At 44.1% G+C, this 22,443-nt stretch overlaps 1 protein-coding gene across 4 annotated transcripts in view; it reads left to right on the forward strand.

The window, feature by feature from the left end:
* The first annotated feature begins 10,152 nt into the window (after positions 1–10,152).
* The window catches only part of DACH1 (dachshund family transcription factor 1), a 371,721-nt gene continuing 359,430 nt past the window's right edge, over positions 10,153–22,443 (forward strand). For all 4 annotated transcript variants that reach the window (XM_069880425.1, XM_069880417.1, XM_069880442.1 and 1 more), the window contains exon 1: positions 10,153–10,849. In XM_069880425.1, the coding sequence (XP_069736526.1) occupies positions 10,179–10,849 (671 nt within the window). In that variant the 5' untranslated portion in view covers positions 10,153–10,178. The remainder of the gene's footprint in view (positions 10,850–22,443) is intronic.

The raw sequence follows: 22,443 nt of genomic DNA on the forward strand, positions 1-22,443 counted from the left end.
ACAGATGCAGAAGTAAATAGCCTCCTTTCAGAGTTACTTTGTTTGAAGCCCCACTTGTGTGAACATAGTGGACCCAAGCAAAGACTGTGTTTTAGCACGAACTTTCCTCTTCAAAAAAACCCCAGCAACACTGGGATTTGGGGCTCCATCTATATGTCCAGCAAAGGAAATACACACACTTGGTGAATTGTGTCAACATGACCTTATGTACTAAGGGATTTAAGCACCTGTTAAATCATGCAACAACTGGTAGTATGAATACGGCACCCGAATTTTTTTGTGGATCTTAGTTGCCCTATCCTTCCTCATGTGTAAAAATGGAATAATCCTTAACTGCCTGACAGTGATCGTCAAATTGAAGGGTCTAATTAAGCAAAAGCAGGACAATTAGAACTCTTTCTAACCAGCTAGATTAAAACACTTTAAATGGTTGCGGTTCATTTTTCTTGCTTTGAAATTTATATTTAAGTTCATACTCACATATTTAGGAGAATAAGCTTCAATAAAACCAATATGCTAGGATATACTTTTGACTCAACAAATATTTTGCATAGATAAAATTTTATTACTGTAACTTACCTCCTTGTACACTTCTACAATTTTCTTAAGTTAATCTCTTATTTGAAAGTAGTCATTGATTTTCCCTAAAATTCCCTTTGCTTTTAAAAACACAAGAATCAGCTGTGGTTTTCTTTTTTTAATAATTATTTTTGGTACTTTTGTGACTCAGCTTCTTGCATTTCAGTGTTCAGTATCTACTTATAGATCTACAGTTGTGCCTAAAGCTAAGAATGTATTGAGGGACTACTGTCTTCATAAGTCTATTTTTATTGGATAAATATTCCAAGAATATATTTTGTATAAGTACTCAAATACATAAGCTTGGAGTCCAGTATCCTACTAATAAAATTCAATTGCATGTAAATCACTGAGCATTGCAGAGGAACAGACAACAGCGAAGTTATATCATTTACAAATTCAAACATATAGTCATAATAAAAGTCTTTTGCCATTATCCATAAAAATCAACAGTGTATATTTTAACGGAACTTACTCTAGCCAAACTACCCCTATTATACCTACCACAAAGATACAGGAACATTTTTTTTATGTTTTATATCTTTGCCAAGTATTATCCTGTTTTAAAATAAGTGTATTTTATTTTGGAAATGTGAAAATAGAGCAAATCGGGACCTCCTGCAAATTATTTTCAACTATTTTGGTATTCAGTGCCTTCTGTATTTACAGTTTTGTGTGACAAATTTTTGGCATCAAGAGCTCTTTAAGCATATATTTAGGTGCTTATTATTGATGAAGAAATGCCTAGCAACAATAAAGGAAAAGAAAAATGAAAAGATGTGGCTGTCAAACAGAAGTAGAGACACATGTTAATTGTGTCTGCCTTTCATCATCCACCAGATGATTTTAGACATTCAGCCCAAGGTATTTGAGAACATATTTGGAGTTTGCCTCCTTGGTTAGACAAGGTCTTATTATCTCAAGAAATTTATACAATACTAACCAATGGTGTACTGGAAGCTTTTAAAGGAGGAGTTAGAAAATGACAGGATTCATCCATTGCCACCTACTTGTGACCCTGTGTGTGATGTAATTCAAAGCTACCTCTTACAGCTTTTGGAATCCTACGTGGGAAATCATATTGAGCTGGACACCATTGTAAGCGCTTGGATCTGACTAGGGACATCATCCGGTATCCCAATGCACAACAAACAATAAGCAAATACTCAAGACATTCACTGCCACTGTGAAAGCGTATCTTGAGCTCACCTACCCAGACAAGAGTTCTGTGTGTCACCTTCCTTGCAAAGTCCATCCTCATTTCCAAAGCAAGGAGAATGTCTTCTAAGAAAATCTAAATGCTGCCCATTACCAGTCTCTGAACATGATGTGTGTAAAAGGAAAACCCAAACAAAAAACCCACAAACCTCAAACACCTAAAAAAAGGAAAGACGGGCCTAATGAAAAGACCTCAGCAAAGCTTCTGTGGTGTTGCATGGCAGGTGGGTACCCCAAACTCAGAAACTGGCATTGTTCCTGTTTCCCATCAAGTCTTTCCATCTGGGCAGCCCCTCCAATGCCAGTGTCAAGATGCTGCCTATAAAACCCTTGCTCCATTCACACACCTCCTCAAACAGAGGGGGGTTACTGAAATGGAAGAAGCAGGGAAAAGACAACTTTTCTGTTTCTGCTTTTTCTAAGCTTCCACTTAGACAATAGAGAAACAAACCCCTACTTAATGAGTTTAAGCCTGGTTTTGGTTGAATCTCATTACTTAGTTCTTTCCTCCAGTTCTGCCCCCGATTTCCTTCCCACCTGAAGGGGTGTGAAAAGGAGCAGGAGGAATGCAGAGGGGAGCGGAGAGGGGCAAAAGCGAGCTGAGAGGGGCAAAAGGGAGTGGAGGGGGGAAAAAGGCAGTGGAGAAGGGCAAAAGGGAGCAGAGGGGGGCAAAGGGGAGCAGAGGGAGCAAAGGGGAGTGGAGGGGGGCAAAGGGGAGCAGAGAGGGGTAAAGGGGAGCGGAAGGGGACAAAAGGGAGTGGAAGGGATGCAAAAGGGAGCAGAGAGGGGTAAAGGGGGGTGGAGGGGGGCAAAAGGGAGCAGAGAGGGGTAAAGGGGAGCGGATGGGGGCAAAAGGGAGCAGAGAGGGGTAAAGGGGAGCGGATGGGGCAAAAGGGAGCAGAGAGGGGGAAAGGGGAGTGGAGGAGGGCAAAGGGGAGCAGGGAGGGATAAAGAGGAGTGGAGGGGGGCAAAGGGGAGCGGAAGGGGTGCAAAAGGGAGCAGAGAGGGGTAAAGGGGAGCGGAGGGGAGCACTAGCTGCGCAGCCCGGCTCCCCCCACACCCGGACACCAGTGGGCGCTGCAATTTCTGTTAAGTTTCGCCGAGCAGCACAATTCCACGTTGTGTCCAAGCGGTCACTGAGGCGGGGAGAGGACGGAGGGTCGGGGGGCAAAATGCATTGCTTCGGTATCAAAGGCGTGGTCTGTGTGTGCAGTCTGCAGGCAGTGGCCATCTATGTTTCCTTGCGTTACTGGAGCTGAGCTGGAAGAGGTCACTCAACAAGAACAAATAATTACTGCTTTCATTTTTTTTAATATATATATATTTTTTTAATAGAGGGCCTGGCGAAGTAGCACCCGCGTTACAGCTCAGGGCTCCGAAATAAGGTGTCACGCCAGTTATACTACACAAAACATCCGTGAAATCCCCAAGAAGCACAGCTGAAAGCTGCTGAAAGAGGTCTACGTGCCACGTCAAATTTCAGCTGCTTTTGGCGTGGTTGGCAACATAACTTTGTTTTACCTAGGCCGGGGGTGGGGGACACTTCGTAAAAAAAAAATAAAAATCTGCTCCATTGACATGGTTCTATTTAACCCAGACGGGATCTCTTTGGTACTGTTGCAAGAGACACAAACACCTCGACACGTTACCCGAGCCCACTTAGCAACTTTCAGACTTTGCTCCTCTGCTTTGCTATCTAAATACAGTAGACGGAAACGGGAGATAACGCTCCCATGCAAATGAAGAGAACAGTTGCTCGCCCACTCTCGGCTTAGGGTAGTGGAAGGCGCGCTGGTTCGCCTTAAAAGCAGATTTTTCTTCCCCGTAGCCTCCTGCACGCAGAGCGCCAGAGCATTGTCCTCTGACAGCTGATGCTTATCGTGCCGGGGGCGGGTATTGTGTTCCAGCTCGTGGCACTGGAAAACCTTGCAACTTTCTTTTGAAGTTAAATGGCTTCATTTCGTTTCCCTGTATGAATAACTCGGCGGAGAGAACTAGGGTGACCCAAAAGCTGCTCCGTTCACAGCGCCCGCCCAGCCAACCTGTTCCTCTCTGCACCAGAAAAGGTTCTCTGGGAGCAGCAGGAGGGAGGAGAGGGGGAGGGAGGATGCTCAACCAGTCCAAGTTGCATCGTAATTAAATTTTATTTTATCCTACCGAGGCGTGCAAAATATCGAGCAAAATACAAGTTTAAGTAATTTGTTTGTATTCTTATCTGTAGGAGTTGGAAATTAACAGCCCCGCTAGTTTACTGTTAAGCCTGGAGAGCGAGAGATTGCTTTGCAAACATTACAGTTATTATGTCTGCAGTTGGTACTCTTTGTATAAATTATTGATCAGCCATCTTATTTTTCTTTCTGCTTAATGGATATTATAGCATAGCCGTTTACACGCTATAGTTAAGGTTGTGTCAGCACTTCCATTTACAACATCCCCTCTTAACTGAGAGTTTATAACTCCCTATAAAATTCCGCTCTGGGCTGAAACTTTTCAAGCAAGAACTCGGACTTTTAAAGGTCCTCCCATCGCATCAAAGAACGTTAAAAATATTTGTCCGCTTTTTTTTTTTGAGATATAGGAATAATCAAAGTACACACACCCCCCCCCCCCACAATGTTTTTCATTCACTTCAGTGACTCGAGAAGGAAAAGGCTGCGTCTCGCAGACTGTCAGCTAATGTGTAATAAAGAGCCCGGTGTGTATTTTATTATTAATATTATGATTAGGGGAAACAATTAGTGCCGAGCCGCCGCCCCCCCCCGCCCCTCTCAGAGAGGGAAGGAGGGATGGGAATGTCGCGGTCCCCTGGGGTGGGGGTGGCAGGAGACGCGGTCCCTGGCGCCTATTGGAAAAGCAGGACTGTTTAAATACCGGGCCGGCTCTCCGAGGTTTGTATTTTGATTAGCCTGGGTTGGGAGCTAGGGATGGCGCGGCTGAGCGAACTAGTTCTGTAACGGGGGAGGGGGAAAGGGCATCTCAGATAAGATCACCGCTTTAACACAATTTAATACCAGGAGCTTTGTACTTCATAATTATCGCTCTGAGCGGCTTTTCCTACCGGTTGATAGGTGAATTAACGCGTTGAAGTGAGCACCTCTAATGAGAGCCCGAGCGTAACTCAAACACCACCGAGGGCTCCATCCCAGCCCTCAATCCATCCTCGCAGGGAAGTTGGGTTGTTCTTTCCTCCCTCCGGGCTGTGGCTGCCAGGTGAGCGCTGGCAGGCAGTGCCCGCTCGCCTCCTCCCTGCATCCAGCCCCATCCAGCCCGAGAGGGGAACCCGACCCGCTTCACCATTCGCCTCCGGTGGCTGCAGCGTGACCGAGAAGCTCAAATCAACACGAGGATTATTTTAGTTACAGACTTCGAAACATATTTTCTCAAGTCAGAACATCGACTTAAGGGGTGGTGGGGTGGGGTGGGGGTGGAGGGGGGAATCGTAAATAAGCAAGTAGCTTAATTGGCGTTTGGTACTTGCAGTTTGCATATCTGTGGTTGTGCGTGGGAGTGGGTGGGGGTGCGGACGCGTGTCTCTGTGTGTGTCGGACGCGAGGGAGGAGGGAGCGAAGGGATGAGAAGGTTCCCAAGCCGTCGGTTATCGCATCTCTCAGTACAGCGCGTCCTCGGTCAGAGCATCAGTTTAGCATCACTCACTCCTCGTGGGGATGAAGGGGAGGACCTGAAGGATAACTCTGGGGCTATATCCTGCCCTTTCACTCAGGCGATGAACACCCTCGAAGCCGGTGAGACGACTCGCGGGAGCAAAGCCGGCAAAAGATGCTCTGGCGCTGAAGTGCCTGGGTTAGGCAGGGAGCGGCTCCTCCAGCCCTGTGCTGGGGACGTGCAGCCACTGCTCTCAACTCCCCAGCTGAGAGACGCACATTAAACAATCAGCCCAGGTGATAATTTGCTCCCAGATTCTCGTTCTTAAAAAGTTTTCAATGTCTCCCGAAGTTCCTTCGCTTCCCTTTTTCCACCACTATTTTTTTTTTTTTTTAAGCAGGCACCATATGTAAATACACATTGCAGTAAACAGAACGTGAAAGCAATCTTGCCATGTATTCTGGACTTTTTATGATATATGGTGGACTGTTCAGAAGTGCATGCTATTGTTAAAGCTGTTTGTGCCGGGTGTGCTAATGCACTGTTTGATTGAGTGAATTAGCAGTCATAACAATCTGGCAGTCTGGCCATAGAAGTGTGCTCAAATTGATTTGTGTTATGGCTGGACTGGAAAATCTAGTGTTAGTTGTTTTTTGCCCTGGGGCATTGTTTGTACCAAACTCCACTTTTCATTTAATTTTCCAATAGATTTTGAAAGACCAAAAGGTTTGTGATCAACGTTTGCTGCACTTTATTATTATTCAGTTATTAAAAATACCCTATGAGTAATTTCAGGTTCCCCAAAACCTTCCATTCAATTAGAGTAAACATAATTAGCGTGACGTCGTGCTTGGAATGGTAAATCTCCCTTTGTATCTATTAAGCATGTTATCTACTTGTCCTGTCACTGAAAGGAATCCAGTTTGTATTTGTATTGGACAAGGTCTGTGCTAATTTGACTATAATGCAACAATTAGAAAAACAGCACTGCAGCATCCAGTTTCTTATTACTGCAACAACACATCAATCTCAACTGTATTCACTGTGTTCTCAATGTTTAGTAAATATCTTGGAGGAAGGTGGGGGGGGGCAGTGAGGGAAAGGATCCCAATTCATAGACCTACATTTCTGTGAGCCTATTTTCCTGAGCAATGCAGGATAGATTCGGTATGAGGTCCCTCCCTCTTTCTCAGTCTTCCTTCTAAATAACAGAGAGCTCCTGAAAGGAAGATTGCTGCTTTAGACCCTGAAGATAAAAAGCAAAACAGAACTTACCTTCTCTTTGCCAGTACTTGCTCCTTTCTTAGAATCTTCTGCTCAGCAGCAGTTTGCTAGAATTATAATGCATCATGATTAAACCTAAAACATTACTCTATTGATCACACAGAAAGCTTTGTGAAATCATTTATTTTGTTCTCTTCAAAAAGTGATGAGCAAAATAGGTCACTAGAGAGGGATAAGACAAAACACAAGACAGAAAGGTATTTTTCAGGACAATAAATTCAAAAAGAAATGCAGACCAAAAAAATATTGTGGATTAATTTAACATGGCAACACACTCTTCATCCTCACCAGGTGCCTGTCTTCTGTACGCTTCCCCTCCCCCTGTTCCATTCCTTCACACACATGCAGAAGATAAATACATTTCTGTTTTGTTTGGGTTTTTTTTTTTCCGTGAATGAATTCAAATATTTAATTATCAATAATAACTTAAGAAGGGGGAGGGAGCTGATGTACTATCCTACTTCCTGTCAGTCAGGTATTCAGATTCCTTAAAATGCAACTGCTACAATGCATTTTCTAATTGCGTTTTACCCTTTACAGCTGCTCTCAGAATTGTAATTTAATAAAACAGTGAACTCCTATCAGTCTTTTTTTAGTGCAATAAATTACAATCAGTCAATACATCTTTGTGCTTTAACATACATTTTAATACACCAAAATGGTCAAGAGAAAAAAAGAGAGAAACAGAATACTTGCCCTGAACAGTTACATGAGCAGAACAGAAACCCAGCTTCAAACAATATTCCAGGAAAGAAATTAAAGACTTCTTAATTAGTGCAGCAATTAAGCTTTCTTGGTCGCATTTTAATCAGCCCAGGCCCTATCAAAGGACAAACAGAACGATTTGCAGGTCTTTGAATTTTAAACAGTCTTATTGATTTCAGCGCCATAAGTCTTCACTTCACACAGGGAGAATTTTCAAATATCAGTTACAGTAATTTGAGTTTTGCTGATATCAACTCAGGGAGAAAAAAACCAAAGCACCCAACAATATCATTACATGAAAGGGTCAGCCAGTAAGAGAAATGCAATCTAAAATAAAGTTTACATAGAGTAACTTCAGTTGGTGTGTTTATGTGAGTATATGTGTGAGTTAAAATACACCTAGTTGCTCCCCGTAATAATAAGAAACACTTACCAAGTCAGAAGTTTTGTGGAGTCTTGAACCTTTTAAACAAACAATCTCTTTCTTTCTAGGTGTCTAATCCCATGTCACATTGAAATGATCAAGGTTAACCCAGACCTGTGGTAGTAAACCCTTTCAAACTACATTTTCTTTATATAGTTTTGAACCATGAGGATTATGTATCCTTGAGGGCACACTGGAAGAAGAAAAGCAGAAGGGCTGGTGTGCATCATGTTGTAGGGAAGGTAGAGAACAAATGAAATGATGAGTTTCTTAATTCAGAATGCACTCAGATCTCCAAGCGGCAGTGTCTGACGCTCTCATCGTCTTGAGGACTGTTCCACAGTCTCCACGAGACGTAAAAATAAGGTGAGACACAAAAGTTGAAGCAAAGAAAACATGGACAGAGGTGGTTTACTACAACTGGAAAAAAAAAAAGAAAAAAAAGAAAGATGCAGCGTGTTTGGTTTTTGACACATTCCATATTTTATGGAAGATCCCACCACTGGAACTCAAGTTGTCTGAGATCCTCCAGCTAAACGTTCTGAAAAACACCCGAGAACAGCTTGAAGAAGTGCTCCTCACAATAACTGGTTTGCAAGACTTCGAAACAAAATGCCGCTTTGTATTTTCTTGGGGTTATTCGACATTTTTAAAGATTCTAGCGCAGGACAGCTAAAACTTCGCTAACAAGATACCTCTTTAGAACACAAACTCCCTTCGAGCAAACGTAATAAGCAAGTAGATCACATGGGGACACTCTGATAGTGTGGAAATTCCCCTGCACTGAATTACTACCGTTGAGATTACCCACTCTGAGGATGTGTCATCCCGTGAGTCACGTCTCGTAGAGTAGTCTACATTTATATAAGAAAAAGGCAGCTCTGGGCACACACTGGCATTACTGTTAATGAAGCACAGGGTGCATGTTTTTAGGAGGGGGGTCGCTCCGTTCACCCCGCACCCCGGTTCCGCAGGGCCCAGGGCAAGTTGCCCCTTTGCCCCCTCAGGGCGCGCGCGCGGCCCCCTCCCCGCCCGAGCACGCGCTGCCACCCGGGCCGCGGCGGGCGGCTCCGCGCATGCGCGGGGCAAGCGCAGCAGCTGATTTTGCGCGCTACCCCCCCCCCCCCGGTTGTGTTTTTTTTTTTTGTGTGTGTGTGGATTGGGGGGGCGGGGGGGGGGCTTTAGGACCGCGCAGCTGCGCTCTTATTGCGCGCTTTCTGCGCGCCGCCGCCACGTGTCGCGCGAGGGAACCTGCGCGAAGCCGCGCCGCCTGCTCCCCCCCCCCGCCCCTTCCTAAGTTACTTCGGTGCCGTTTCTCGATTCTCTTTGATGCGCGGGAGGAGGCTGCCCTTACGCCCCCCCCCCCCCCAATCAAGCCACCGCAACAAAGGGCCTCGGCGCGGCCGCCGCCGGACCTGCGGCGCTAATTCCCGCCCCGCCGGGGAAGAGACGAGGCGTTCGCGGTGCCGGGAGAACAAAACCACCCCGAGAAGGACGACGAGCACACCCCCATTCCCCCCCCCCCCCCCCCCCCCCGCCCCAGAGCCCGGCAAGGTGCGCGGTCAGAGCGCGCCCCGCTCGGCGGCGGGGGAAGCGCCGAAGACGCTCCTGCTTCTCCGCAAACTGTGTTGACAAGCAACTGCTGAAAAGGGCCGGGAAAAATTACATCTCGTCTCTGGTGGGGTGAAATGTGAAACATGTAATCTAACGGTTCCCGAAGGAGGGGTGGGGGGAGAGGGACTCGTTTCCCCGCTCCGGGTTCCTGGTTGGATAATTCGGGCTAATACTAGTGAGTGAGCCTTTTGCTGCTTCAAAGGGTATTTCAAGTTGCCGGAGCTCCTCCCCTCCGCACCGTGTGACAACAACAACTCGTTCAGCGAGCGAGCGGCGGCCAGCACTTCCCAGCTCATTTTCTCTCTGTCATTCCCCTCTCAATCTTTGATCAATGTACTTGCCAGAGAGAACCGAAGTCCTTCAAACCTCCTCCTTTTCACCTTCGTCTTTAACGTGGTGCTAGAGCAAGGACCACAAAAAGAAACTGCCCTCCCCCTCCCCTCGGCCCCAGCCCCGCCGCCCGGAGCGGACTCTTCTCCTCCTCCTCCTCCTCCTCCGTCCCCACTTGCGGGACACTTTGTGCGTTTCTCTCTCTCACTCTGCCCCCTGCTCTCTCGCTCGCCGCAGCACCTGATACGGGGTTATCCCCCCTTTTTCTTCCCCCTCCTCCTCCTCCTCCTCCCTTCTCTCCTTCCCTCTTTTTTTTTTTTTTTTGATATCTATAATTTTTTTTTAATTTTCCCCTTTTCCCTGCGTGTGTGCGTGGGAACTTTCCCCCCCTCCCCCTGCCCCCTCCGCACTATATGTGACCATGGCCGTACCGGCTGCTTTGATCCCTCCGACCCAGCTGGTCCCCCCTCAGCCTCCGGTCTCAACTTCTGCCGCCTGCACCACCACCACCACCACCACCTCCTCGTCGGCCACCTCTTCCTCCTCCTCTCCGTCTCCGTCCATCGCTCCCCCGCCGGCCGCTTCGGGGACAAACCTATTCCGGCCGGAGCCCATCGCAGCGGCGGCGGCGGCCACGGTCACCTCCACCACCTCCAGCAGCGGCGGCGGCGGCGGCAGCCCCAGCCTGGGCACCGGCGGCACCTCCGCTCCCGGCGCCGGCGCGGGCGGCGCGGCCGGCAGCCTCCCCGGCAAACCCGTGTACTCGACCCCGTCCCCGGTGGAGAACACCCCCCAGAATAACGAGTGCAAGATGGTGGATCTGAGGGGGGCCAAAGTGGCTTCTTTCACCGTGGAGGGCTGCGAGCTCATCTGCCTGCCCCAGGCTTTCGACCTCTTCCTGAAGCACTTGGTGGGGGGCTTGCACACGGTCTACACCAAGCTGAAGCGGCTGGAGATCACGCCCGTGGTCTGCAACGTGGAGCAGGTCCGCATCCTGAGGGGGCTGGGGGCCATCCAGCCCGGGGTCAACCGCTGCAAACTCATCTCCAGGAAGGATTTCGAGACCCTCTACAACGACTGCACCAACGCCAGGTAACCTCCGCCCGGCACGCGCTCGCCCCGCGCCTCCCGTTCCCGCCGCTCCCCCCCCCCCCCCTCCGCCCCCGTTCCCACCCCCGCGCGGTGCGGCGCTTCCCGGGGCCACCGCGGCCACACGCCGCCGTCCCCTCCCTCCCTCCTTCCCTCCCTCGCCGCCGCGGCACCCGCGCGGGCTCCTCCGCAGCTGCTTTGCTTTTCTTTCTCTCTCTTTTTTTTTTTTTTGGGGGGGACGGAGGAGAAGGGATGTTTCTGCCCCCGTGCAAGTGGCTCTCTGTCATTGTCCCCGAGGGGAGCCGGGAAGCGAAGGGGGGGGCAGCCGTGCCAAAAAGTGCTTTCGTACCGCCCCCTCCCCCCCTTTTAAGTTTGTCCCTGGATGTATCTTTCGATCCTGGGGAAAAAAAAAAAGCTGCCCGGAGGGTGCGCAGGAGTGGGCGGGGAGGGGGGTCCCGGGATGGGGTGGGGGGTGCGGGCACAGGCTCGGGGATGGGGTGCGGAGCCGCCTCCCGGGCACGGGGACCCCGTCCGGGGGGGGATGGATGGAGACCATCCATCGCTGCCATGGAGCCCAAGCGGCGCGTGCACTTTTTGTGTGGATCTACGAGACAGTTGCCACATGGCGAACGGGGGGGGGCGGGAAGACAGCGAGGAGGAGGAGGGGGGTGGTTCGGGTGACCGGGCTGGTCCCTTTTACCCCGAGGAAGGAGGTTGGGGGGGGGGGGGGGTCGGCCCCCGAGGAGCAGGTGCGAGCAGCTCCCGGCCTCCTCCAGCCGCGAAGGAGGCGACCGGGGGGGCAGCGGGGAGCTGGGAAGGGATTTGGCGAGGCTGAATCGCGCAGGATAACGCGGGGATGGAGGGAGGGAGGGATGGATGGAGGGCGGCGGTGCGTGGGTACCACCGCACTCCTCTGCCCAGGAGGCGAAGCCACAAACTTTGGACAACCGGGAAGGGGTGCTTGGGGCAGGGGGGGAAGAAGGAGCTGGCAAAAGAGGAAATTCCTGCTGCAACAGCAGCCAGCTTTGCAACTGAGGACGAAAGCGTGGGGCTGTTATCTCTCCATCTGTAGGTTACGGGGCTGAATCTGCTTGGTAAAGGAGAGAAGGGATCGCATAGCTGCCGTGACCCCGAGATCAGAGCGGTCGGGAGCGCCTCCAGTTCTGGGGGGGCTCCCCTGCCTTGGGGTGCGTGTGTGTATGTGTCTCTGGTTGTGCCGGTGGGAACTTCACGGGGAGCGAAAGCCCCGCGGAGGCAGTGGGAGACAAAAGTGTCCCGATGCCACTTTCAGTGCACGCACGTAAACAAGAGCGGGTTCGTTTCACTTTCCCATTGTCAGATTTCAAGGTGCAGCCGGCAGCCAGCACGTGGGGAATTAACCCCGTGCGATGCCGAGCTCTTCCCTTCCCTGGTGGCGGGGGGGGGGGGTGACATCCCCTCCTGCCCCCCTACCCGGGGTGGCTGGGGGTAGCTGGGGTTCATTAGCTTAGGGGAGAGGCAGAGCACTCGCTTTGCAGTAGCTCTTGCTAGATGGATTGTTGAAGTTCCTGAATATTCAGGGCAGCAGGACAAAACCAGCCTGGAATAACTTCCAAGCGCTGACATAACTGTAGCTGCTCGGGTAACTCCGCTGTTGTTTCATGTGGAATCAGCATGCATATTAATAGCTGCTCTCAGACGATTGTTTTGTGGCATGTAACTTGTAATAGCTCTGCACGAGTTCCAACATTCAGTCCTTAAAATAAACTTCTGGAAGTTTTATTTTGCCACGGTGCTGCTGTGTGAATTATAATTTGGATATGTGAAATTAAAAAATGGAGACACTTTTTTTTTTTATTTTTGGCGAGGCGTGCGTAAAAAGGAAAGTATGGGGACTCAGTTCTGGGACTTGGCAGGGTTATAAAAGGGTTTGGCAGGCTGGTTGTAACATGGGTTGATTATGTCAACAGCCCGGAATCAGCCGTGTTTCAGCTGTTCCTGAGGTCTGCTGTGTTATCATCCAGCCTCGCAGAAATTACAGTAGTGAGTTCAGAAGTGGATAGGATTTGACCCTTAAAAAGCATAATTGTAGTAGACTTATTTATACATCCATTAGGCAAATAACTTAATGGAAAGAATATACAATAGGTATGCAAAATGTATTATTGCAGTATAGAGAGATAAAGCGAAGTGGGTTCAGTGAGTTTTGGTCAAAATGGATGATATAATGAGAAGATAAAACTATTTACTTTCTGGGTTTCCCTTGCAATACATTTCATTTAGATTCTTCTTTCATTACAAATTATTTATTTTTAATCGTTTCAGACGTTACAGTAATTACAGAGGATATTTTGAGCTACTCAGTTTAGCGATTCAGGTGACCTTTCCAGGCTCTCAGTTACTGCATACTTTAGCCGAGTGATGTCTTCTTGTGTCCTGGGTGGGCACTTTCTGTTGAGATGGAAGCTGTCAGAGCCAACTCCATCCTAGAGGCTAAATTGTTATACTCATCAGGTTCAAAAATTTTGAACCAGTATCTTAACACTGTTGTGTTTGTCTCATAATCAGCTGATGCACTCGAATACGCTAATCCCTTTTTGGAAAGCTTCATGAAGGTTAATATGTTATTTAATCAAAAAAGGCATCCAAATAAAGCCATTACTTTGTTGTTCTCTAAATGGATTGAATCATTAGTTGCCAGTTCTGTGGAAATAATTTGTAGTAACTTATTTCGAGATGGAAAAGTTTTGTATGTGTTTCACCAAAATGATACATTTTAACTGTGATATTGCTATTTAAAAAAAATCAATAAGCGTCAATAAAATAAAACACCAAGGGATTTTCTGCTGAATGCTTAATGTGGAGGTCTGTAAAGTGAACCGGTTTCTGTGTTTATTTGTGATACTACTAATAATAACATGATACTAAAGGACCTTTTTCTAAATTAGGCTTATGTATCAGTTCACTGGAAAAATAAGCTTCCGTTATGGAAGATGACTTTTTTTTTTCTGGTCATACTGACCTTTGCTTTTATTTTCCTCATAAAAAGCACTGGTCGCCAAACAGAAATCCAGGAAATAGCAAACTGTGCATTTAGCTTACATTCCGATTAAAAGGTTTGACATTAATGGGATGCTAGAAGGCCATATGCCAGAAAAATAGGGGAAGGATAAAGGCAAAACATGGAAAATATTTAAGGCTACTAGATGCCAATTGAATCAGATTTCTTGAATGTGTGCGTGTAAGAAAGTAGCGAACTGTGCACTGGGTGTCACCTGCTTAGGATTAATGACCTGGAAGCTATTGATCCCAGATTGTTTCTGGTCTCTTGTGTTTTGAGCACTTGTTGTGGAATTTTACCATGCTGAGTCCCTTCGTGGAGCCTTCACATAGACCTAGGCTGGCTTTGGATCGTGCCCACTTGAATAAAGGCTAAAACCATATGCTGCCTTCTGACCTGCCTCCTGTGGCCAGTATATGTTAATATTTTCTGACATTTGAAGATGATTTTGAATGAGTTCATTGACATTCATACTTAAAGCGGGGAATTACTTGCATTCTTAGGAAGCTGTTTGCAAATTTTGGAAAACAATTTAATTGATTTTTTTAGTATGAAGGGGGAAAGATGGTGAACATGAAACAATTTTCTTCAAAACCTGTCTTACACAGCAGTTATTCATTCTCTCTTTGCTGGCTTCTGCTCCTCTCAGGTTATGTGCACCTAGCATGTCCCTGTTTACTGAATACTGCACACTTACGTAGGTTTTTTTCTGTTTGTATTAATTAAAGGAGTATCTCACCCAGATAGCTTAGTACAGATCACGGATACTTTAAATGAACAGGTCAGCAAGTGCAGCTGGAAGGAATGTCAAATATATAGTATCTGTGCTTTATATTGATGACCTTCCTTCTTGACACAGATTACTAAAATATAATCAGCAGAAATATGGAAGGTTTTACAAGCAAAGATGACTTCTGGAAGGCCAGAGGATAAATTGTAGTAACTATAAAGGACTAAAAACGTTGGAGGTGGCTTGCTCAGACTTAAAAAAAGCCTAAAAGAGCCCAAGAGCTCGCAATAACTGAACTTTAATATCCACCTGATGGTATTTATTTATTGGTTAATATTACATATTAAAAGCTGAGATCTTCGTGCCGTGCTTACTACAACAGAACAGACTATTTATCGCTCTAGTCTGATTGTCCCTGGCAGCAGCCCAGTGTCTGGTACTTGAGGAAGGGAACTCTTCTCCCCGGTGAACGCTGTTGTGCCAGGCTGCTCGTGCAGTTCGCGCACAGGGATGTGCGGGGCTGCTCACGGTGGGCACAGGGATGTTTTTAGCCGATTGCTTCACATGATTTTCTTGAAGTATTCAATTTGATTAACTCCTCCTTTATCTTGTAGCTATGAATATTGATAGAATTTGGGGTGTTTTCAAGAAATCTTTTACTGATGACTGTAGTTCATGTAAAAATACACAGTTTTGTTTTCAGTTTTGTATCAACTTTATTTATGAGAACAGGCTGTGTGAAAGCACAGCAAATAGCTTTTTTATTTGCACAAGCCATTGCTATCTCTTTTCAAATTCCCAGTCCATCTTAGGCCTCTGGTCTCTGGAGCTGCAGGCGTGCTGCATGGGGCTGCTGATCCCACCTGGGATGCCGGGAGCCAGAGCGCCACAGCGTTCTCTTGCTGGGCTGGTGCTTGGGGGCCGGTGCTCCTGCACCCCTCTTCCTCTCAGCAGTTCCTCATCACCATAAACCAAAACGCACATACAGTAATCTTATTTACTAGTTGTCTTCTTAATAGTTTTGTCATCTAGTAGTGTGTTCCAAATGTTTGTTGGAAATGCTAATTCTGCTTGACTGCCATTTAGTATTTCTTCTGTTTTCTCCTTTTACTAGATCGTTCCAGACGACTGTTTTTGCTTATCGCTGCAATTCATCATCTAAAGTGAATTGCATATGAAGCAGAGAATTGTCATACATCGGATAGAATTTTAATATTTTCCTTTTGAACTGTATCGTAGATACATTACTTTATTTCTGCAGTCTCTGCTGGTCTGGCACAGGTAAATCACTTTCAACGTTGCCAGTATCACCTCTGTGGAAGAGCTTTACAAGTTTAGCTGTAAAAATTCTTTTCTGGCTCCAGAGTAACGGAGGGAGCAGTCAGAAACTACTGAGTTTTATCAAAATTGTATAAGCCAGTGAACCGAGAATCTGAAACAACCACGATGCTTGGTCTCTTTTTAAGCAACAGGACCGGACTTAGATCCCCTTTGTTCCTTTATAAGTTAAATATGTTTTATTTTAGAATAACATTTGGGGCATCTGCTTTGCATTATGAGTTTATTTCATTCATTGTTTTAAAATAGTTATTAACCTTTTGCAAATTATATACTGCACATGAACAGTAATTTTTTCAATAATCTCTTAAGTGTGCATGCTGTAACAGCGCCATAATGTGGACTGACATAATACGAATTGACAGTAAATTTTTAGTTGCCTAAATACGTATTTAAACGATAGAGCTGAAGAGTCATCTTTAAAAAGCTATTATGATCCAGAGAGTTAATTCATATATAGATAATTTCTCCAGCATGCATTAAGGAAGAATTTTTCTTTATACATTATCATTTAAATTTTTTTTTTTTAAATCCTGAGAAATAAACGAAACATCTTTATATTTAGAGTCAGGGAATGTCTGTGACTTGAAATGATAAAATCCAGGTTGCTTTCAGGAGTTACTTTATCCTTAACCCCCTATGTTCTGATTATTTGTCTGATAATAGTGCCCAGCCAGGGGCATCTCCTAACAAGTGCTGATGTTTCATTTCATAAGCAGCGTAGAATATTGAAGTGTAATCTATTAAATATGGAATTTTAGCATTAACTGTGAATAACTGTGAACTGGGTTTTTTTGGTTTTTTTTTTAATGGAAGAAAAGGAAAAAAAGGTACTAGGATATTTCCCACAACAGAAAGGAGAAAAATGTTGTCACTGAATTTCATGAAAGCAAGGATCAGCTTTTGACCATACAGTTATGTCCCGGTTTGGAATTCTTTACTCTGAATTGCTGATAATGATGAGCTGGGAGACTACACAGGGGAAGGATAACTCCATAAATACTGTATATACTTGATTCTCTTCTTTGAGCTTCCAGCAGTCTCTTTTAGAGATGGGATATTAGGCTGAAAGGATCCTGAGCAGCAGTTCTGGGTACATTCACCCAAACTAATGAAACTGCTTTGACTGAGTTGTGACTAAGAAAATAGATCACAAAATGTATTTCAGATCACATTACTTTAAATACTATTGTACGATAAACACCTCCTGTGGCAGGTGCACGAATATATACAGTACAATTTGCAGAGTTGGATGGGAAGATCCTGTAAATCATGTGTATACAAACAGTTTATTAGGAGTAAACAGAAACTTTCTAAAAAAAAACTCAACCTGTTTTTTAACGTTCTTATTGATATAATTTGGATGTAATAAAGCAGTCTAAAGTTTTTATTATACACCTCCGAGAACACCGATGTAGGTAGCACCTACATAACTTTTTGTCGTTATTCCATTAAAGTGTACCCGGTTCACTCCAGAACTAATTTACTGTCGAGATTTTCTTTGCAGCCTGTGTACTTTGTGCCTTACTCAAGTTATATCAGTATGAAAAATAGGTTTTTATTATGAATATCTAACAGTGGTATTTTTTTGTCCATTGGAAGGTGAAATTAGAAAAGTCCAGAAACAGTGGAGCAGGTGCAATAAAAATTTCCCATGTACCTTGCTGCACTAACAGGATGTTCTTTTTCCATTAAAATGAGAAGATGTTTTGGTTGTGAAATTTTAATCATCTTCAGAATTTATAGAATTATTCTGTAAATTAGCCAAATGGCTAAATTCTGCCTAAAGCCCTTTTGATCCAAACAAAGCTCAAGTTGAATCTAAGCCTTCAGACTAGTTTTCTTATTCAGATTATGATTTTATGTGATACTAAAAGTACAAAAAAATGCATCTTAATTATTCGTCCTGTATTTTTGTTGTTTAATTTGGTCCTTAGATTGTTTGACTAGCGGAGAGAGCCCGATGTAGGTGTGCAGTTAGGTACTGGAATTGGATAGGGCAGGGAAGAAGGTGAAGTAGAGGGAAGTTAAGTGGGACTGCTGCAAACATTTTAGCATGATTGACTGCTAAAATATATTTGTAGTATTAAAATGTCACAATTAAAGTTCGTAACTCTGAATGATGTTCGCATAAGGGCACTTCTTAACAATACTGTACTGAGAATAGGCAGTAGGTATTCTGCATTTGGACAAAAGGCTCTTGTTCAGGACATGTCTGAGAATATGCTTGTGTATACAAATTGTTGCATGATAGAAATTATTTTTAAATCTTACTTTTGGGAAATGCACTGTTTTTTCATCTTACATAAAACAATTGTAAAATATTGAAAAAGTTATATAAAATAAACTGAAGAACACAGGTAATAAATATCATTACAAACAATGCGTTACCTTTGTATTGATGATAAATCTAATCAGGGCTTATTAATATTTCGAGCATTCTTTAAAAAGCATTACTAAAGCTATTATTTTTTTATTATAGTTTTCTGAATATAGTAAAATCTAAACTTAATGTTTTAATTGATTTTATATGAAGTTTTAATAGATACCAGTGTAATCTGTCCTAACAAAGCATACAGTTTGTTTCCAGTGTCCTGGCCTTCTGTAAAAACCTTTCTTTGTTGGAGAAGGTCACCTGTAGGACTTCGCTATTTACATTGAAATAAAAATGCTGTGGTTTTAAACCATATCCTTAACTTTAAGAATGTGGATAGTCCTGTTGCTTTCAATAGACTCCGTGCATCTTTTAAGCTCAGCATATGCAGAATATATTTGGAAGTGCTATAAAGGAAGTGGTTGACATCTTTGGTAGAAAGATATCTTGGTTGTGTACTTTCTTGCATTTGTAGGTACAGTCTGAAAGCATTGAAAAAATGCTTTTGATTTTATGTCCTGTAAATTAACACTTGTTGCATAAAGTAGATTCATGATGCATTTTTGATGTTTTTGTGAGTGTTGTCTTCTTTCATATTAATTAATTTTAGGAAAACAAGACCACATTGTGGCAGGTATGAGTGACAAAGTTCAGTATAATCTGTGGCTTCATAGCCCGTGCTGGGGTTTTTTTGATTCAGTTTTATAGGACACAAGCAGCCTATCTTTTTTTTCTAAGGGAATGGGCACTTCCAAGATATGTGCCGTGGCTGTCACTTTTCACTTTTTTGTTTTGATACTCACTGATTGTTTGGTGGGAAGGAAATGAAACCAATTTTCAATTGTTTTCTGTTTCCTTAAATTTCTGCTTAAAAGAAATACAAAAAAGGAGGGGAAAGAAAATACCTCAGATGGTATTAGGTGCATGATAAGGACTGATACAAATAAAAAATCATGTGTTCTCTATTGTTTTTAATACATATTTTTCCCTTAGCTTCCTGCAACAGTTCTTAACGATTTAGATTATATACAGGGCTTTATTTCTCTATGTCTGTATCTACTACTCAAGATTAATGACATGGTTCTGTTGCAAATTTTCTTGTATATTGTTCTAATTAAAAGCAGGATCAGTCGTTTGTGGTTCGTTTTCGTTTTGTTTTTTTTTTTTCCTTGAGGTTACTTTCATATTTTTTAACAGGCCAAGTTATAAACATGAAATACTAATAAGTTATTTTTCTTACGTTGTTGGGTATTGTAGATGTCTTATGATTCAACTGATTCCCTTAAAACTTAATTTCCTCCTGAAATATTTTGTTAAAAAATAAAGATAGTAGTAGAAAGTGAAGCTTCTGCTGCAGTAATTTGCAGTTCAAATTATAGCTGCGTATAAAGTACTTTTTTTGAGAAGCTGTGAGGAAAAAGTATCAGAAATACTAATTTAACAGTATGTAGCTGTTTCAGGAGCACATATGCAAATTCTGCAAGGACTGAATCATAACATTTCCTGTGGAGGGTATCAATAAGGTTTTTAGTCGAGATGTTTTGGTATAGCCACAGCTGTAGGATTGGCTTGAGGCCATCTCAAGGTACAACAGGTGGTATGTGTCTAAGAATTAATAAACTTTGAACAGATTTTACGAGTCAGATCTTCTCTGGCTTCATTCCAGTAGAGTGGAAGAAGGGGTGGAATTTACCTTCAGAAGAAAACAGCCCACCTCTATAGTTTATAGAGCTCAGGTTTAAATATGCTGAGAGAGTAACTTTCTCAGACTCTGAATTTTTTGTCTCTTATGCTTCTGTAGCTCTTTGAATCTGTTGCTAAAAGCTGTCCTATGGGAGTCTGTCCCTGTGGAGAGATCCCAGCAGAGATCAGTCTAGCCTTTGCATTGAGATGGGGCAGTCCTTGGTGCCCCTTCTGGCCTTTGGCCTGCTTCTGGACTTGGAGGAACACATTAGAAGATATTTGTGTGGAGCTGGCCTGTACACCCTTCATATAGGCTGAGTAATGACCCAGGAGAAGCATGGTGATTGTTGAAGCACTGGAACAGGTACCCAGAGAAGTTGTGGAAGTCCTTGGAAGTGTTCAAGATCAAGTTAGATGAAACTTTGAGCAACCTGATCCAGTGGAAAGCGTCCCTGCCCATGGCAGGAGACTTAAAACTGGATGATCTTCCAACCCAAACCCTTACAGGGTTCTATGAACTGAGTGGTCTGATTCAAGCCATTATCACTCTGGTCTCATTGCAGTGAAGTTCAGACCCTAGCACACGCTGCATGGCTTATGATGTTAAACAGTAATTCCAAGTTGTTCCTGGAGGAGAGGAGCCTCCATGGCATTTTGCTCTCTACTGCCAAGCTTTTGCTGGTGTGCATGTGCCAAGTACAGGTTTCATCTTCTCTGGTGACCTCTTCTATTGTTTTGTCTCATTGCGTCTTACTTTACATGTTTTATTACTGAAATTGGGATAATACAATGATATCATGAGAGGTAATAAAATAATAATTATGAAATGCATTGTGAAGCATACATGTATTCACAAATATTGCAAAGTATGACTGCATGAGTAAAACGTTTTGACATTAAAGGAGAAGGATGTCATCAGTTAAAACTGCTGCCATTGTTCTGTGATAAGGTCGTCTGCTCTTTTATTTGGTGTGCCAGTTGATGAAAGAAAAATACTATTTTAGAGGTGGAAAATGTAGTCAGTTTCATCAACTTAAATGAAAAAGGCCAACTGGTTCTAAATACTGTTTTGTGGAATCATGTTTCACCCCGTAAGTGGTTTTCTGTGCGGAAGGTGTGCCGTAGTCGGGATGGGCCTATCTTTTCAGCTCGGCTAATTGTTTCCTTTCACAAATCCAGAATGCTTGCAGATTTGAACTTGTAGCCAGGAAATAGTGCTGCCATGCCTCAAATTGCCAAAGGACCTCAAGGGACAGAAACTTGACCTGGTTTTATGAAACCATAGAATTACATTTATGCAAGTTACCCCATGGGAAAGGAATGAACTGATCCCAATTCATTTCTAAATACTGGGGCCTTATGGGTCACATTTGAATTCTCTCCTGCACCTGTTTTTCTACTAAATTTTTCTGAGGACATTCTTAGAAACTTACTTTACATTAGGTATGGGTCATGTGCCTAATATTTAACAGTTCAGTGTTCTAATTCTTTAAAACGTCTAATGGTTTCTCCATATAATTAAGCTGCAAAAATTTTAAATTATAGAATTTGTTCAGTATGGGCTATATCCTCAAACCGTGGACTCTCCCCTGGGTTTAATAGCTTAGACTTTGTTTTCCTATGTGTGAAATGTGAGCATAAGCCCAGAGCAGCCAGTGGCTGTAGTCAGTACACGTCGTCTCAGCTTGAGAGAAGAGTGACTGCCGATGGGTTGTTAGGCTGCTCACCGGGGACCTGGTGGTTGAGGGTTCAAAAAGGATTACTTGGTGAAATAGTTTACAAGAAGACACCGAGACTCCTTTCTTCTTTCCTTTAAAATAGCCTTTGTCCTTCCCCCAATTAGACCAAACATTGGGACATGGAAAATCTGGGTTCAGACCTCCTCTTGGAATCAATGAAGATAATGAGTAGGTGCTACTGTGGCTTTCCACTTTCAGTCCTTTGGTTTGAGCTAGAAGCCTAAATAACTTAAGGTGAGTGCTTCCCCCTTTCTAGTTGAGGTGATGTGGTATGTGGGGCATATCTGCCAGTGTAGTGCTAGGTTGGGGTATGCCAGCTGAGTTGAAACAGTGGGCCCTAAGGAAAGGGAAGAGTTCCTTAATTCATTTGATTATCTGGAACTACGTACTTACACGGTTATATTAAAATTAGAATTAGCTTGCATTTTGTTTTATTTAACAAACTAAGTGAGTTCTCTGTTCAGCTTAAGTTTGCCTCAGCAATTACTATCCCACAGAGGCTCTGCAGACCTTCCAGGCTCTGCTTCTGCCTTCTTGTGGAAACCATTTCCTATTCTCAGGCAATTTTTCTCATCCTTGAAAGACATTTTCAGTGCTGAAATTGGCATTAAGTGCCTGCATAAGGCTACCTGTTCCTAGTGAATGAGTGACAGATTTGGATACTGCTCGTCTAGTATAGATTACTTTTCTCTT

This window comes from Phaenicophaeus curvirostris, chromosome 1, assembly GCF_032191515.1.
Source record: "Phaenicophaeus curvirostris isolate KB17595 chromosome 1, BPBGC_Pcur_1.0, whole genome shotgun sequence".
Classification (NCBI taxonomy): Eukaryota; Metazoa; Chordata; class Aves; order Cuculiformes; family Cuculidae; genus Phaenicophaeus; species Phaenicophaeus curvirostris.